Source organism: Macrobrachium nipponense, chromosome 32 (assembly GCF_015104395.2).
Source record: "Macrobrachium nipponense isolate FS-2020 chromosome 32, ASM1510439v2, whole genome shotgun sequence".
NCBI lineage: Eukaryota > Metazoa > Arthropoda > Malacostraca > Decapoda > Palaemonidae > Macrobrachium > Macrobrachium nipponense.
The window spans coordinates 8111876-8131853 of NC_061094.1; the positions used below are offsets into that span (position 1 = coordinate 8111876).

A 19978-nucleotide genomic window follows, 5' to 3' on the forward strand; every position below is an offset into this window, starting at 1 on the left:
ATCAGCGGGGGTGACCTAAATTGGCTTACTTGTGGACGAATCTCTTGGTATAAATACCACCTTTTCTGTAAAATTTTCTTATTCATATACCTGAAGAGAGAGACAGCAGTCTCTGAAATATAGTACTTTTCTCTCTCATTTTGGTGTTTTTATGGGCTCCTTTTATTAGAATATATATATATAATATATATATATATATATATAATATATATATATATATAATCTGTATATAATAATATATATAATTCTATATATATATATATTAAATAGATCATATATATATATATATATATATATATATATCTATATATATAGATATATATATATATATATATATATAATATATATATATATTTATATATATATATATATTTTAATATATATATAATTATTATTATCTATATATCATATATATATATATATATATATATCTATATATATATATATATATATATATATACTATATTTGATTTATTTATTAATTTGTTTTACTGTTCTTTAGAACTGGCTCATGATTATTTAATATATTAAAATATTCTGACTTATTATTTTCCTTTGGAAACGGATAGTATTTAATAACAGATAAAAAGAATAAAGCAAAGGTAGGTTTTCTATAATTTCAATGTTATTTGGCAAAAATGTTCTAGAGATCTCTTATGATTATTCTTCTTAACATAGTAGAATGAAGGACCTACATCTGACTATTAATTTAATTATCGAATAGCTTAAAGTATTTAGATAAATAAAAAAAAAAGAGAGAAAGTAAAGGCAGGATTGCTATAATGGTTAATGGAGACCTGGTACTGTTGCCTCAAAGTGTTCCATACCCGTCCCCTCTGTTTCATGATAAAGGTCTGGTAAACACAGTAATGAAGCCTGTTTGTTTTGTAACCGACGGTGTGAATGGTCGAGCTATTGGATGCAAGTTCATATTTATTTTGATGTGAATGGTAACTGCTTTACGTACATATTATAGTAAAGATTTTACTGCCTCCTCTTCTCTCCTCAACAATACCACGACGCACGATAACTTAAAATTATTCATTCATTATTCCTAAAAAATATAAACGCTACCTCCCTCTACATCGTTAGCTGTGTATCACCGCAATGACGAATGATTTTGTTAATCATTTGTGCTAAATTTTACTGTGAAAAGCTTTGTTCTTTCATTTACTATTTTGTTAATATTGTTTAACTAGACCGTCTCACTCGGCGCACTGGACACTGGCTCAATTTTTTTTTTCATTGCATGTGATTGTTTTCATACTTCATCATTACGTTGAATTTATTGAAAATTCCCTTTTTTTGTGAATTGTTATTGCTTTTTCATACATACAGTAATATTTTAACTCTTTTTCTCTCCTCAACATGTCAACGCTCCCTCGTTCAGTCTCAAGTCAGCTGGGCGTGACGTCACCGCGGTTACGTACGATTTTATACATCTTTTAAGTTAAATGTTATATTGAAAGCTAAATTTTATATTAAATGCTTTATACTTTAATGTATTTTATCGAATATTGTTATCATTAAACTATATATTGTAAGTGAAACAATAAATTAATACAGTTTAACTTGTAAGACCCAGTAGGCTGTTGAATACAAGTATAAACTAGATAATCAGTCAGTTCGAAGTACGAGCATTTGTTCGACAAACGATACAAAATTTTCTCGAAAATTGTGTTCGAAAAAGGGAAAGTTCGAAAAATGAAACATTCGACAAATGAGGTACCACTGTATAAGGCAATGATTATAGTAAGTTGTAGGAAAAAATTTGTTTTAAAGTATATTTTGCTATGCAAAAGTTACTGTGGCAATCAGGAGAATACATTTGTGTGCAAGATGTGAATGTTGAGAGAAATGAGGTGAAGTTGTGGCAAGTTGGGTACAGGAACAATCTGGTAAGATGTAGTATGATATTGAGCTTCTTAATACCAGTATGTTATCCTGTCCCAGTTGTATGGGCACTTTGTTGCTTGTCAGTTGTTATTCACATTTTATTCATTTGGACCTGATTGTTTTCCTCTTGTGTGTTGTGTGCATTCAGTGTTATCCAACTGCCCAATGTTTTCTAAATTAATTACGTGACCTTTGTATCAAATATTCATCAGATTTAGTTTTAGGTTACTGATAGATGACCACTTCACTGAAAGTAGAAATATTGAACTAACATTTTTTAGGCTTATAAAAATCTTTGTTGATGGTAGATTTATTTACTATACTACAGACAATCTGGAATGTAAAACTTAGCATTAACAGGTTCTAGCAACACTAATTTTAGTAAATTATAAACTTCCACAGTTAGTTTCAAAAATCATTTGCTTGTGCAATGGCTTGAAACTCTTAACTGTGAAATATTTTGTCCTGTTTAAGCATGTGCTTCATCTAACCTGAAGACACCAACAAATATTTCAGTGTAGGTAGGTGTCTTGGTAGAGGGCACATTACAGTGTATTTACAGTGCAAAAAACAAGACAAAATGTTGAATATTGCATGTGTACAAAATGACTCCTCGCAGCCACTCGTGATAAATGATAAACATGTCGGGGCGCCTCACTAGAACGCATGGAGCACACCATACACATTTTTTTTTTATCTCTGGATGATAATGTGCAAAACAGTGAATATCAAAATTAGCTAATGAACAGAATTATAAGAATGCCATTTGAAAGAGTTAGTACATTAAAGACATTACAATTGAAACATATATAGTAACAGTTCTGTATACACTTAAAACTCATCTTTATTATTAGATATACGATGCAGCGCGACAGTCAAAACAGTGCTTTACTCGTGTTTACTTCAACAGTCTCTTCACCTACCTTTCTTCAGAAAGGAAGGGAGAGAGCTGGTAGGTATTTATTGATGAGCTCTTTGAGATCAAGATTAGCTCAAGGTAAGGTTGGGTCAGCCTAATAAACTACAAAGGATTCTCACATAGTAATTTGTTCCACATTAAGCTGTAGCATCTAAAGACTGATCTTAGTTAACTATCTTACTCATAATGAAACTCTTAACCCAACCAAACCTACTGCATTTTACAGTTACTGGATGATATATTTACACCTATTTACAAAACTTAGCTCTCACCAATACAGTAGTACCTATATATTCTGTGATAATTCTGCTGTACTGATTTTAAAATTCTGTAGAAAACTCAACCTTAATTGTATTTAAATTAAATTTTAAATTTCACTCAACATTTGGCACTTTTACACATATACAATGGAAATTAATCAATAACAAAATAAACATTATATTTACATCAAGAACAACAAGCTATCACAGTTCAGTGCTAATTTCATCTGTAACTTCACCCTGCTTCAGTGACACTTTTGATGGGGCACAAAGTCCCATATCATTCTTCATTTTCAAATTATTTTCTTCATGATTGCCACTTAAGGGACCATCTGTAATGTTTCCACTACTGATTCGAAGGTGAGATTTTTCTGCTGGTATTTTGAAAGTCACATTTTTATTGTTTTTACTTTCTATTTCAAAACTACTATTCATATAAGCATTAGAATGGTCAGATGGGTGCCCACCAAAGAACCCTTTTGAAAATCCATTCATATGTCCACTATAGTTTTTAAAATGTCCATTATCTCCTATAATAAAATTACCACTTGTAAAGCTGTTCATGGTGCTTTTTACATGACCATTAGAGTGACCATTCACTTTACCATTTATCTTGATGAACTCTCCTGAAATAGGGGCAGTTTTTGATTTCGGTGTAAAGCCATTGAGTGTTAAGGAGGTTTTACTCCCACTTCCATTCGTGTGATGACCATTAAAGAACCCATTCACTTTGACAGCGTTCACTGCATTATCGCTCACTACCGCTGTTGATGCCTGTAAAAGTAAATATAAGTGTTAAACTATGCCACCTATTGAGATATTAATGTTATAGAGAGGTGCATTGATTACTTTAGTTTTACATATAATGTTATAGAGAGGTGTATTGATTACTTTATTTTTACATAATGTAATTTTACAACTCAAATGTGATGTAAATCAAAAGCTCCATGGTATTTTGTTCATTAAGGTTAACCATGTAAATGTTAGTATGTAGTCAAGATATACACGTGTGCTGGTGTTACAAATCCAGTACACAAGTTCAGATCCTCTCAAAACTTTAAGCATTGTATATTTTGCTCATTCTAAAATAGGTTACATCCTCAATATAATTATTCTCAATATATTTAAATAGTTATTTGAATAATTACCAACCAGTTTTCATGTATTGCTAGCTATTAAAAAGACTGGTTATGGTGAATCTACCATCATCCTTTCAAGATCTGCTGTAATAATCACCTGGAATAGGTGCTTTGGCCGTTATCTGTTATTTGTAAACAGCTGCTGTCTCAGTATAAAATAACTAATATTAGATATAATGCTGTATCTCAGTTAATTGGTTAATGAATTGCCAATAGGAAAATTCCAAATAATATGACATTTTAAAAGAAAATTAAATTATGGTTTTTGCATCTGAAACTTTTTATTTACTTATGTATCAGCTAAATGGCTAACTGTTGCACCTTTGTTTTGGAAGGATCTGTTTTTCCATGCAAAACAAAATGTAAATTATCCACCTTCAGTGATTATGTATTCAGTATGGTATAAATAAGCTATTATATTCTAAGCTTGACTGTTAAAGACACAATTCTTAGTAATGAAAGCAATGTTCATTTCATCTGGCTATCTGCTCGAAAGATTTCCATCCAGTCGAGAAATGAAGTTGTTAGAACATAATACATTCAGTTTTACATACTGAATTTGTAAAAGTTTTATTAAAGTATGTTTTTATTATTTGTGCAAATGCCTTACTCTTTATTGAATGCTATTGCAAATATGGTATGCACTATTTGAAGAAATTCTTCTCTACCTTCTGAACATCCTTATATCTTTAGGGCTAAAACTGAAATTTTAAGCCATTATCAATGCTCTTATTCCATTTTATTCTCTTCTTCCAACAGCTGTTTCAGTCATTCACTCACTGTCATCAGCAGGGGTACAGTTGATCAGTGAATCAACATTCCAATACACTAGCTGAGCACAGTAAAAAAAAATGAAATGAAAAAGGAAAGAAACTTCACAGGTCACAATTGTTCTTCATGAAACTACACAAAACAGGTTTCTTAGCTCCAGTGAGGTCTGCTTGTTTAAAAATTTGCAGTGAAATTTTCTTCTGCTGGAGGGGAGAGCCTAGCCAGAATTGTTTTGGGCTTATGTTTGGAGCTCATCAAGATCCTTCCATATCACATCCATTACCTTGTTGTAGGCTTATCCACTGTTTGTCAATATGCACATGCTCCAACTCCATGTGAAGAGATTTCCAGGCACTACTGTGCAAGAAGGCCCTCTGATGTGGACACCAATACCAGACCAGATAAGACATTACCCTAAAAAAACTGGTAAATCTACTATATGTAATCATGGGGAGAGGTGTATATATATACTATATGAATAATATGGATGATGTTCTCAATGACAAACCAGTTTTAAACATTAAAGAGGTACATTGAAGAGTAAGAGTACAGCATGTAGTATGGTAAAAAGGGTAAACAGACTGCAGCAGGGTGTCAAGTTCACTAAGGTGGTTGGCAACTATATGAAGACCTACCATTCCTTAAGACAAAATCTGTTTTGTTTACCAGTGTTCCAGTTCAAAAGACCTCTTCATTACCACCTGAGCAGAAAATTCTGAAAAAACTAGCAAATCTAGAAGGTTTTTGCCAGTGTCTTCAATCTAACAAATGTTGCTAGCAAAGAGAAGATTATTCCTTTTCTTATCAAACCAAAGCCCTGTAAAGTCCAGATCGGTCGGTGTGACCCTCAGGCCATCCTTGCTTCAAAAGCAAAACTCTCAAGAAACACTGATCCAGCGCTCCTGCTTCAAACAGGCTTTGACATTGTTAGAACTGTAATAATGAATGTTTGTCAGACAATGGAAGCTTTCCAACCTTATGTATCGAACTCTTCCAATTTGTATATAGAATTGTTAACCACTCTTCCAGGTGTGAGAAAACACATCTGGCTGTATACAGATACCTCTGTTTTTTCCTTATATCAAATGCTACTTTTATGCTCGCAAGAATTCTTGACCTGTCCGAAACGTTACCGATAAATCAGAATACACCTTGACTCTGCCACTCACTCGCCGCATCATTATACCTGTGACCCCTGGAGATGACTGATGCTGCCAGCACCAGCTTATCCAATGACTGCTGCAGCAGCAGCAAGCATCTGCCTGCCCACCCTTGACAACCCACAACCCAGAGGCCTGGTGTCTTCAGAGTGGATACCATCTTCAGGTCTAAGATGATCTCATTATCATGCAAAGCCTATGCCATCCTCGAGTTCCTGCCAGACGACGACTTTGAACAAATCACAGAATGGCTAGCCGACCAAAAGAACGCTGTCACAAACAAAGCACTGAGGGACCAACAAAGCACAGGAGGACCAACTAAGGTTGTCCTTCAGCATGCCACCTGCCCTCAAAGCAAAGTAGTTCTTAAGAGAACATGGGGACAGCAATAGGAGACCAGCAGCTGTCATGTCTACAAGCAACTGTGGCAGCTAATTACACTCCCTGCCATAGGTGGCCGGCCATAAACTACGTTTGACCTGTGAGAGAGGTCCTCATCGTAAAATTACCTCGCCAAACAGTTGCGGCCATCCCCAGTTCATCAACCATGGACCTCGACGAGTTCCTGAAGATGGTCAAAGCTGTCCACCTGGCCCACAAGTCAACTGAGCCTACACAACCACTCGTAGCAGCAGTCACCCCACAGCCACAACAGCAGGCTTATGCAGAGACAGACACAACTCAAAGGGCCCCGCTGGTCCCATACACTGCTACCTGAGCTTCAGGTGGAAAAACAAACCCAAAACCAAAGGACATCCCAAGGGCATTTGTTTCTTACCACTGGAGGTTCGGGAATAAAGCCCAAGCATGCAAAAATGACTGCTGTATGTCAAAAAAAAAAAAAAAACATACAAAAAGGTCGCAGTAACAAACTAAAAGTTAGCCGTGGGCAGACCAGTTGCCTCAAAAAAGCAACCACCTGGTTTCTGTTGTCTTTCTTCTATGTACAGGCAAAAGGACTCCACATGTTTTTTTACCAGAGGTCAGTTGCCTACTACAGGAGTTCCCGAGGTATTTATGGACATCCTGCAACACGACCTGACCAAACCCGAAAAGCAGCACATCCAGCACCATATGGTCAGTGAAGGTCCATCCAGTATACACCCATTTCAGACAATTGTCCCCAAAAAAATCGCCCACACCAAACAAGCTTTCCACAACTTAAAACGGTCAGAAATAGGCCAAAAAGTCTCCAGCCCCTGGGCATCTCCCTTCACATGGTACCATTGATGTTGCATGGCAGACCTTGTGGCAAATCCCAAGGACTCAACATCAGGCGCCCAATGCTGAACATTGCTGATGGAGGGCGCCAGAACTTTTACAAAGATTGATCTGCTTGAAGGGATAATTACAAGTCTCGTTAGCAAAGAAGGACATAGAAAAAGTGGTCATTATCACTCCCTTCAGCATGTACACCTTTAACTACAGTTGCTTTCGTCTTCAGAACTCGGGTGCGATCTTCCAACGTCTGACAGATGAAATCCTGGGCAACCTACCCTTCAGTCAATTTCAGCCCCAACATCAAACAACACATGAGACATCAGGTGGGTCTAGCAAATACTCAAAGAAAACCGACTTATATACTTTGAAAGGACAAATGTTAATAGGCAAAACCAGTATAGTGGAAGTCCTTGGACACCAAATAAGGCCCAAAGGCGTCAAGCCCTTCCCGACAAAGGTTCAAGCAATCACCGAATTTCGAAAGCCACCAACAACCAATGCAGTAGAAGAATTCACGGGAATGACCAACTATTACCGCTGTTTCATAACCAAACTGGCTGAAATAATGGCTTCAATATATGATTCCTTAAAAGAAATTCCTAAAAAATTATGCTGGTATGAAAAACAAAATAAAGCCTTTATCCTAGCCATAAGAACAATCACCTCTACTGCCACACTAATCTTTCCTTTACCCTATAGGTCCCTCACCCTACCAACAGACATAAGCAGCACAGCGATGGGCGTGGTACTCTAACAAGACGCAGACGACGTTTGTCGCCCCTTGGCATTCTTTAGCAAGAAGTGATGACCAGCAGAACAAAAGCAATCCACGGTTGACTGAGATTTACTGGCAGTCCACAGAGCCATCCACCAAATGCTATATTGACAAAAATTCGTGGTGCATGCCTTCACCAAAAGTGGAGACAGTTGGTTGGCAAGAGAACAGCGTCACCTAGCGGCAATAACTGAATGCTCCTGTACCATCATATACTTAAAGGGCTCATCCAACAACATGGGAGATGCCCTTTCCTGAAACTCCATTAACATCGTCCAGTTCAGGATAACATATCCCAAAATAGCATCAGCTCAGAAGTATGATGTGAACCTACAGTGACTCGACAACTTGCATGAGAACCCTGCCTTACGTGGGAGATGAGTACCTGATGCCCTCGGCCATACCTACTATTAGGGTTGAGATAGAAAGCCTTCAACCTCACCCATAGCCTGTCCCACCCTTCAGGCAGATCAGCCACTTGAACCGTCAGAGCAGTAAATGAAGGCAGACATAAAAAAGTGGGCAAGAGAATGCCTCCCATGTCAAACATAAAAAAATGAGGCACACAGAAACAGGGATAGGAGAGTTCCAGACAGTGGTGACTAGCCCACATCCACGTCGACATAGGACTACCCTGCTCCTCTCCGAGGGGTACAGGTATCTCTTCATGATCATTGACTGGAATACCAGATGGCCAGAAGCAATATCAATAAGGCAGCTAACAGTAGTGAGTTGTGTGAGAACACTAATAGGCTGGGTCAGCAGGCATGGAGTACTGCAGTACTTAATGAGCAACAGAGGAGCCAACTTCACCCCTGCCTTATGGAGTTCCCTTGGCGCCAGCTTCTGGACAAAACTCATTCACACAACTGCATACAATCCAGAAGCAAATGACCATGGAGGAGTGGCTGCACCACTGCCTCAAATCTGCACTCGCTGCCAGATGTCAAGGTGGAAGTTGGAGAAAGTAATTGCCATAAGTCTTGCTGGGACTAAAGAACAGCCCCACACTCAGCATTCAACAGGTCAACGGCAGAAGCACTCTACAGACAAGTGTTTACAATACCAACAGACGTATTTCAAAACATGACAAGAGACCACGACTCTTCCAATGTCCATAGAGCATTGGAATACATCATGACGTGAAGATAACATATGATGTAATAAGGAAAGAATACATCCCCGAAGACTTTAAGAGCAAAGTATGTATCATAAGAATACACACATACAAGCCCCCTCCAGCCTACTCGGGACTACACTGCATACTGCAACAGAGTGAAAAGATATCAGCCGACAGTGGATGGGAGGATCACTTGGATCTCCACTGACAGATTAAAATCAGCCTACTTCCCTGCCTGTGACCCACTCCCTTAGGCTTACTTTTGGAGTACTGTGAAGTCCTGATCGGTTGCCCTGACCCTCACGGCATTCTTGCTTCAAAAACAAAAATCTGCAAGATGCACCAAGTAGTACTCTCAATAAACACAGATCCATTGCTCCTGATTCAAATGATCTTTTACACTTTTCAGAATCTACTTTTATGACATTGTTAGAACTGTAATTATGAATGGACATCAGACATTGCAAGCTTTACAACCGTATGTATTGAACTCTCTCCAATTTTATCAGGTGTGAGAAAACTCCTCTGGATGTTTTTCCCTAATGACGAATGCTACTTTCACGCTTGCAAGAGTTCTTGATCTGTTGGAGATCTTGTGTCAATAAATCTGAATACACCTTGACTCTGCCTCTTAATTGCCACCTCCTTATAGGCCACCTATACAAAAGCTACAAATGAAGGCCACTGCTTTAATACAAAGGGAGAGACATACTGAATTGTTCATCACAAAACTACAAAACAACTTATAAACTGGAAATGGATGCCCTTTGGAGGATCACCACCAACAGAGTATTATGACACCTAAGACTTCCTACAAGATTCAACCTTGCAACTAGTCTTGTGATATCCAAGGAACTGGAGGACCAACATAGTTTATACAACACTAAGGACATATTTCAAGTCCACTGTAACAGTGGAGCCTATCAATGACATTATGTGAATGTACATAACAAGAGACTGATTCTAAATTATTTTACTTGAAAGACAAATTGTTCACCGAGAGGACAAGTATGAGAGGCTTGTGAGCACTGGACTGCAGCAGCAGCCTACATTTGTAGCCAGGTGTCCTGAGACTAAATTCTCCTACAGAAAAAAAAAAAAAAATTCACTTCTAATTTGCAAACCACTAGGATTCATCAGAGCTGAGGAGTCTGTCATGTGGAGCTTCATGAAAAATAATCCTGATTTTTACAATCCATGAATGAATAGCAGCTCAAAACAACTGTCATCAGAAGAGAATAAACTGGAACACAGCCACAATTTTTTTTTCTTTTCCTTCAAGAGTTTTAGCCTATTAGAGGAAATTCATAAAATTGAATAAATATTGTCTTAAATTTGTGGACACCACATGAATACAAGAATACATTAAAAAATGGTAATGGGACAGATGGTGCTCTAAAAGTATACGTATGCACTATTTGTCCAAATGTTTTTCAAGTATACAGTAATTACAGTATTCCAATAAGACAATTACAATTACTGATACTACTAAATCATGCAAGTGCTTACAACAATATTTCAAGTTTTTCAATAATAATTCTATAGCAGTTTTCTTTTCTTACTTGGTAGCAGACATGCATATAACAGCTCCCTGTATAATTTATGGCTTGTAATAGATTAGTATACTGATGTTATTTCACTTATATAAAGGTTACTTCTTAACATGCTTTATATTTCATCAATTAACATGCAACGACCACAGTAAATACTGCTGCATGCACAATACATACAGTAAACAGTAATGCAATATCTAAAACAAAAAGAAAAAAAAAACTAAAAAAAAAAGAAAAAAATAAACAAGTCCACTTTGTCTCTCACACCAGTCTTTAGTCTGGAGTCAAGGTCCAAGGTCAATAGAGGAGGAGCAAGCTTTTGGCGGCATGTTATGCATTAATTTCAATTCATAGCATCAAGAAAACGTGAAACTTACATATTCACAGGTATTCCACACACACTGAAGAACCAGTTCCAATCTACATCACTTTGTTGGGTTAAATTTCCTAATTCTATGGTTAAAAAACTTCTGTTTCTATTGAAAGAAGGCAGCTAAACTAATACAATATTGATTTACTGTTGCTTTACTTGTGATCTCACTCATATAATATTGAATACTGGAAGGTATCACTACATTACCTCCAGGCACAGTATTATAGCTTAGCTAAGATGACAAATAATGCACAAGTTTTCATAAGTTAGTGACTTGAAATTTTTTTAGTTAATATCGTGCGACAACCCCTGAAATCTGATGTTCTTGCTGCACTTACACTTTAAACTACAATACAAAAAAAATCTAGGTTTAATTATTTTATAAAAACATAAATATCACAGTCTATAATTCCTTAAAATTTTAATTCCTTAAAATTCTCTTCAACAGGTTAAGTGCAGCAAGGGGACCACTACTATGAAAAACTGATCCTTAAAAGGACTGAATGAATCATCCAGGCAAAGTGCTTTGTGACCTGACCCGATACTTACTGAAGGGCACTCTGTATGAGGGGCCCCAAGATGAGTTCCAAGCTTCCTGCACTGCCCCTTCGCGTGTGCCCGCCCACACCCCCGATGTGCTGTGAACAATAACACCCTCAATAATCATCCCGTTGCCTGTACCCGCCCACAGCTATACTCTTACCTGAACAACTGCATCAGTAATTGGGAGACTCAAGAAGAAAATACTGGCAAGGCACCCAAGATCAAAATAATTGCTTATAAATTATGGCATGGGTCCAAAAGAGATCTACCTGTAACCTTGAATAAAATGACCAGTGAGGTGCCATGACAGGGAATACGTACAATGTACTTCGTAAAGGAACAGCCAATGTCAAACATGAGAGATGTATAATACATAAAATAACATATCTAGACATAAAATGCCTTCTTATGTCTTTCCATGTTTATAACACCCTTAAAAAGTAGATTATCATGCAAGTGCTGTTGGTAAAGCTGGGGTGCATTATAGAGCAGGGAGGGTGATGCTGTGGGCGGCTTAGGGGCATTAGACAAGGAAGCACACCAGGATTGGACGAGAAGCAGCTGCAGCTTTCTCCTCTTTCAGTCAAATGGGGTCATTTTCATATAATCATAAGTCTGACTTCTCAGTGCATTCTTGAAAAGCAGTCTATGTCATATGTATTCATTATTCAAGTGTAATGATTCCTTTGTTGTGTTTTCATTTCTACACAGAGTACACTGAAAGCAGTAGGTGCACCAATAATCTAATTAATGGAATGAAGTTCCTATTAAACTATTTAATGTGAATATAAAAAAAAAGTACCATTCAAAAAGGTCTGAAACCATTTTTTAAGGATCAGCTGCTCCATGTCTTTTCCTGTTAAATAAATGACTGTAAACAAGAAATATTTAATCTTTAAAAAGCTTAGTAATTGAAGATGTCAAGTACATTTAGAAAGTTATAATTTTGTAACTTAATTTTTGCCTTGGGGCCTTGAATGAAGCTTTAAATGTAACAAGATTGCAAATAAAATATTTATAAATTGTAAGAGAAGTTTAGGAAGACCCTGTGAAGAATCATATATAATCCAAAGAGTAGATATAGTTTATTGATTATGGAATGTTTAAAGCTCACTCTGTAATCAGGAAAAGCATAGGGAGTGAAAATTTTATACCAGTCCAGTACAGTTTACTAGAGCAATGCAGGGGGTGGAATGTCTTCATAATCCTGAACACAGTCACATTGACTTTACAAAAACTTTACAAAAGTTGACTCAGGTTGCAGAATCACTTAAAGCAAAGCTTATAATTTTTTTCTGGATAAATAGCTAACAAGTCGTTCAAATTATGAAACCCTTTTATCTTATGAATGCATTAAAATTGTTTCCCCGAAATCACAATCCCGAACCCAACCACATCAGCAATGCCTGAGAAGAAGAACTGGATATATTGTACTGATACTAGTTTAGAATTTCATACAGTGCACAGAATGAACTCGTAGTATACCTAAAAAGCAAAATGTAATGTTGTACTGGTCAAATATGTTCATCTGTCTGAGTTTAGAACTGCACTTTACTATCGATTCTTTTTTTATTTAGCAGTCTAAATTTGCACTTATAGTATATTTTAATTTCTATAACTATGACCTACCACTACAGTGTCTTACTTTTTACTATGCTATTGAAACTGAAAACTTTTAATCAAAATGCCACAAAAAATGAACTACAGGCTTGGTGTAGGCTATGTACATCAGCTTAGCTCAATGCTGAACTTTACATATTAGGTATTTCAAAATATGCAACTAAACCATGCATTCAAGAGTAAGTAACGTGAAAATGACACTCACTGCCAGACTTTAAAGTAACTAGTGTAGAATAAATATAACCTAAAAATTATCACCACTATATTAGGGAAATTTAACTCATTCATGCATTATATATACTGTACATAGACTGGAGATATAAAAATACTTAACAGTACTACAGTATCTACTGTTCTAAAGCATCCTTGGTGCTCAAAAAAAAGTGCACAAAAATACTGAAGTAGTACAAAATGTGTACAAAGTAGACCAGAAAAGAGAGAAGGAATATGGAGAGATACACAGCTGTACCAAATAATAACCTGCAGGATGATGTAATGATTGTGTGAGTAAATTACTTACTTGATTACCCTCTTGGCCTTGACTTTTGATGCTGCGCCCTAGAGAATTAGACCACTCTGCCTCCTCCCTGTATGCATCCCAATTATACACCTTCCAGTGCAGGGCAGAGTGTGCCAGGTTAGTCCCATTTGCTGTCTGGTTGCCTTGACTTGTTTCAGCTGTTTTATTGGATGAAGATTTGCTGGAAGCCCTCTGACCCGGGTTAGATTGGTTAGTTTGCGAGGCAGTAGTACGCAAGTTGTTTGTTTGAGAACCAGTAGTTTTCATGTGAGGTTTATTGCTGAAATTTCTAGACATTGTTGAACTTTCACAACCTCCAAAGACAGAAGAAGCAGAGGGAGCTGGTGAGGAAGAGGTCACAGATGAAGAAAAAGGGGGAATTCCCACATCATTAGGATTGCTGTTAGATCCTGGTCTTGGAAGAGTCGAAGTATACCCAGATCTCTGCAAAGAGTTTGTAATGTTTTCATCACTGAAGAGAGAAGGAACATATGACTGTACTATATGAGTTGAAGAATCACTGCTATGAACAGAGGAAATAATTGAACTCCTAGGGCGGGGGATAGGTTGGCTACCAGATGATGGAGAAGTTGTACCAGGAGAGTTTTGGTGATAATGAATGAGAATGTTAGTGGAATGCTGAGTTAGGTTTGGGTAAAGCTTTTTGGGATTATTTGACTGGTTGTGTTTCAGTGTGGAACCAGAATTACAATTGCTGTAATAGGGCTCGGTACTGTCGCTTATAGTCGAATAGTCATAGCTGTGACAGTCGAAACTAAAGTTTTCATAGCTATGGTGGTCGAGACTCTTTTGATCGTCAAGGTCAGGGCTGTTGGATGCTGAAGACAGCTGTTGGTGGTGGTTATGGGGAATGTCTGAGTGGTTGAGTGTAGGGTGGGAGCCACTGGTCAAGGTAGAGTCAGCCGAGATACTCACGCTGGAGCTCCCAACGCTGATTCCAGATGTCACTGAAGACTGGGGACTTGGTTGGGGCCTATTGGAAAAGAACAACTAAATTTAGCAACAGATATGTAGATTATTTTAGTAATGTGCTATTAATCATTCAGTCTCACTGCAATACAGTAAGTGACATATTAAATACTACTTACTTAAGTACAGCTGTGAAGTGAGAGCCTCGCTCATTTGTAACACTCTTGAAACCATTGGATGCTGAATTTACAAAGCCATTACCAGAAGCAAAACTTCCCCCATTTTCTTCCATGAATGTTGATGAATCTGGACTGGAAGCTTCATGACTTAATGTCGGAGATGCTGTGCTGGCACTACTTGTTACTAAAGCCTTGACACTAGGCCCATTCACCATAACTGGTTTGTGAGTGCTACTTCCTATGTACCTAAACCAAAAGGAAGTATTGGACATGTGAATTTAAGTTTATTATATTGTTTAGTAAACGTTTTCTGTCAAGCTACGACTTAAAAGATCATTAGTTGCCATTAAATTCTCCATAAAAAATGAAACAAAAATTAGATGGTGTAGAGAACTCAACTTATAAACTGTAAAGGAAAAACTTTGCTCAATTATAATGTTGACAATGATAAAATTCGCTTACATGACATTACCTTGCTATAGCTGACATTCTAAAATTACCATTCAAGTTGCTTACTCAGTAATGTTCAATTATTCTTGTATAAAAATGAACTAATTCATGTCTTACCCATAGGAAGAATTGCCATTTGATGTTGAAGAAGAGGAAGTTTTTACTGAAGTGGTAGTCGCAGAGTCACTCCATCTTTTGTTAGCAGAAGCTCTTTCACCTGACTGAGTGTTGGAGGTAGTTGCCATTGTTGAGGCTTGGGCAGACCTGTGAATAGTTAATTGCTTAATAACATCCACAATATAGTATTTATATCCTGTATTAACTTCTATCACTTGCACTTTTTTATTACTGGAGATTCTGACACTAATGCAAAACAATAACAGTACATTTGCTTAATAAAAAAAAAACATGGCATTGCTCTATACTGAAATATGCAAAAAGACTGTGTGATAAAAGCAGCAATATTAATGCAACATGAAAATAATGGAAGTAAATTAATTTGACTTGTTGCCTGACAGTCATTCCTTTATGAAATCATAATGAAAAAACAAACATGGTATAAAAGAAGTACAGATGTAACACAACTGGCAAAACACAAGGGCAAATTTTTCCAAGTATTTCCACTATGAACAGGTAACATTGTTCGTAACTTTAAATTTCACTATGAAACTCAGTAACTATGTTGAAACAGCAAATGGAAAATTAAAGAGGGTAGATAAAAGAAAAAAAATCTACTTGAACAAGCAATAAATCCTTCATATTCAAACAACCACAAAGTATAACCTGCTTTTGGAGTACTGTACTGTGCTACAGAATGTAAAAAAAAAATTATTCTGATTTTTTAAAAAGATTTTGGATATTAACTACTGGCAAAATGAGTATCCAGATAACTACAACTGAATGCAAGTTCAGTACATATAAGGAATGCACATAAAATGCACAAAAAGTTTCAAAATGGATTGTCTGGTGGTGAAGACAGGTCATGTAGTTACTATGAAAGTGTCACAGAAAATTGAAAAAAAAATACATACTTGTTCTTAATCTTAAAGTATTACTCGAAAGCAATATGTATTGAGATAACTTCTCAAAACACGTGTTAGAATAATTTCTAAGGCAGAGTTTAAGTCATGCTAATACCTGAACCTCTTAAATTAATGAAGAAATATTTGTACCTGGTACCTTCTTTTCTTTTTCCATGGCTTTCCCTTTGATCAAATAAAAAAAATCAACAAATTTATGTTGACATAAAACTGATTTAGAGTGGTATCTAAACTACTACTCGAGAGGAAAAAAACTAAAATGTAAATGTAAAATATGGACAGGGAAATTTACAAGCTTCTGAAATTTAAATTTATGTTACTGTATTCATCTTACTATACTTCAGCCCTTATGAAAATCTAGAAAAGAAAGTTACCAGCAGATCTCAATAATAAACTGGAGATGCAACAGTTAGACTTATTCTAAAAGAGACTCAAGAACTCAAGTCAGTTTAGTAAACCGCATACTCCTCTAAGTTTGACAACTGTATTGAATCTCAGGATGGGACAAGACAAGAGATTTATTTAATTAATATATCACTGATAAGTTATATGTATTTATTTATTCATTATTACGTTGTTTCCCTTACAAGGGGAGACTACCTGAAAACAAAATTATCACTGCCACATTCACATTTAAATAGCTGAATCGTGGATGAACTCCCTGTGCAATTATACCTAAGGCTCACAACAATGCATGAAATTCCATATACACAGTGCAGTGCACTATTCCCATCTATCTTGCATACACTCTGGCACTTCTTGGATATTAATCCCCTTCTTTTCCAATAACAATTTCACAACACCTACTCTGCTCTTTCTACACCTTCCTCTAATGTTTCTGAAGAATTATACTGTTTTCAACAAAGTACTGTTGCCAATTCTTTCCACATGATCAAGCCAAACCATGCTATATTTCAATCCATCCTTTGATATGTGCTAACCTCTTTACCATTTCCATTTATCTGCTTATTTCTTCTTATGTTGCATTTGCTAGGCAAGCTTCATCTTTTCTTTTTTCTTCATTTGAATTCAACATCCACACTTCACTAACATCTAGGGGAGTTGGCTCAACAATCCATTCACCTATTTTTAAATTAGCTTTCATAGATAATTCAATTCTCATCCTAATATTTATTCCCTTAATTTGTGACTCACCTCATCTCTCAGTCTACCATCACCCTTTACATTAACTGTACGTACTAACATATCTCAACAGCTTCCATTTTTCCCCAATGTCTACAACAACTTTCATTACTCCATCTTCCTGGTTTCCATTTGCCATCAAAACCTTACTCTTGCTCACATTTAATCTCAAACTTTTCCCCTTAGAAACATTTTCAAAGTTTATTTTTTCCTGGTTTCTGTGGTTATCCTCTCCTATCCCCTATCAGAATACTGCATATCATCTGCAATCATCATTCATTACATATTCAGTCCATAATTAATTTTCTTATTCTATGACTTTGCACCTACAGCTAATAAAATTTCCCCTACTTCTGTCACTCCTATATACATACTAATCCATGAAGTTAACTCTACCACAAAGCTATTTGGGACTCAGAACAAAGTTATGGTAAGTTTCTTATCTCACTTGATGTAATAGTGCAAAAGAATATGTAAGAAATGTATATATATTGTATTAGACATTACCTTGAGTATTGGCTGCAATGATGTCGACAAAATAAAAATGAACTGTAAGTTACAATGCATAGAGCAAGTCTTAAATTCATTACATTCAAACACTAACACCATAAAGATATAATGCACTGTTTCTGCCTTAGGAGTTGATTTTTACATTCGTAGGAAGACTAAAATTGCTTAAAGTATGTTCTGTTACTTGATTTCAACAATTTCAAGTCATAGGATAGTCTTCATGCAATGTGAGCATGTGTGTTTGTGTGTACATAAACTAAATATAGGTACATTATACATTTATACTAGAAAATAGACTGTGTTCTCACCTGATTTTCCTTGTATGCTACAATGCACTAGATAATGCAAGAAACTCAATCACCAGTGTTAGAAGCTTTAATGCTCATAAATAAATCATACTGAATAACAACTGAGGGTCATCAAACCAAGTATTAGTAACTAGATACAAACTTTGCACTTTAAGTTTTTACAAAATGAAGAAGTACTATTATAACAAAAAAGTAGTCCATGCTTATACCAATAACATTCAAATAGATTGCAGTATTGAAAGAGTCATAATTCGAGTGTTTTGAAATAAATTTAAAATAATTCAGTGTAAGTGTAATATGCCCGTAATTTCTCAAAACATTAGTGTTAAATTTTTGCGAACTGTTTAAATTATGATAAGTGGGAGATAAATGCACCAGCCAGCAAAAAGCTGACTTGTTCAATAATATAGTCTAATAGCATAACCTGGCCACTTGATGGCCTTAGGTCTCCCCCCCAGTACGTAATATATAGTATATGTATGTATATGTATAAATGTATGTGTATATGTATATATGTATGTGTATATATAGATATATATATATATACATATATATATAATATATATATATATATATATATATATATATATATATGGGTATATATATATATATTATATATAATATATATATATATATTTGTATATATATATATATATCTATATATATATATATACATATATATATATTATATATATAACACATATATATGTATGTAAAAACTGGAACTTATCGCTGATTTTTGGTTATCGGCAATTTTTGCTTTTCATCAAGCTGTCAGAACGGAACCCCCACCGATTACTGGGGACTGCCTTTGTGTGTGTGTGTGTGTGTGTGTGTGTGTGTGTGTGTGTGTGTGTGTGTGTATGTGTGTGTGTGTATAATTGTACAAAAGCAACATTTAATGAAATCTAAACTCCTTCAACTGTACTATAAACTACACTTATTCTTTCTAAAATAAAAAAAAGGGACAGGATAGAAATCACACTTAAGCACATTAAAAACAGTGGTAAACAAACACTAACTCATAATTGTGTGCAATACAGTTTCATTTTTATGAAGGGAATTCTTGGATGGTTTAAAGTTTTTAGCTAACCAAGATCAAGCTTTGGGAAACATCCAGTTTCAGAGAAATAACTTGAAATGACTTAGCATAGACATACCCCTACATTGTATAATGTATAATAACTGAATTGCCAATTCCCTTTAATTTTTGGAATAAAAACACTAAGTATAGTATGATACATCAAACATACCAATAATAATAACTGTATACAAGTAAGGTAGTACAGTACTCCAGGTCTACATTTATCTGAATTCTGTGCAAGTCCAGGCTTATTATATCCCTAAAGGAAAGCACACATCAATGCAAGTGAAACTAATTTTGAGAAAAATTAAAACAATCTTTCTGTGAACAGCTTCATTATTCTGAATACGTATACATGTCATCTCTACACAAAATGGCTGAAGAATATGAATTCTACGAAAATACATTATCAAGTTATTTTCTGTACAGAGATAATAGAGGGAATTTTTTTTCGTTTTTTGTCA

General features: G+C 35.7%; 2 protein-coding genes across 10 annotated transcripts in view; one reads left to right on the plus strand and one right to left on the minus strand.

The window, feature by feature from the left end:
- LOC135207203 (differentially expressed in FDCP 8 homolog A-like) overlaps positions 1-12756 on the plus strand; it is a 227670-nt gene extending 214914 nt beyond the window's left edge. For 4 of the 9 annotated variants that reach the window (XM_064238792.1, XM_064238799.1, XM_064238800.1 and 1 more), the window contains one exon: positions 11636-12756. The gene's annotated coding sequence lies outside the window, so the exon portion shown is untranslated. The other 5 variants (XR_010312928.1, XM_064238801.1, XM_064238795.1 and 2 more) reach the window with 5 other exon arrangements.
- The window catches only part of LOC135207202 (band 4.1-like protein 4A), a 575698-nt gene continuing 557939 nt past the window's right edge, over positions 2220-19978 (minus strand). The window contains 5 exon segments of the mRNA XM_064238791.1: positions 2220-3849; positions 13871-14314; positions 14807-14864; positions 14980-15225; positions 15547-15693. Coding sequence (XP_064094861.1) covers positions 3280-3849; positions 13871-14314; positions 14807-14864; positions 14980-15225; positions 15547-15693 — 1465 coding nt within the window. The 3' untranslated portion in view covers positions 2220-3279.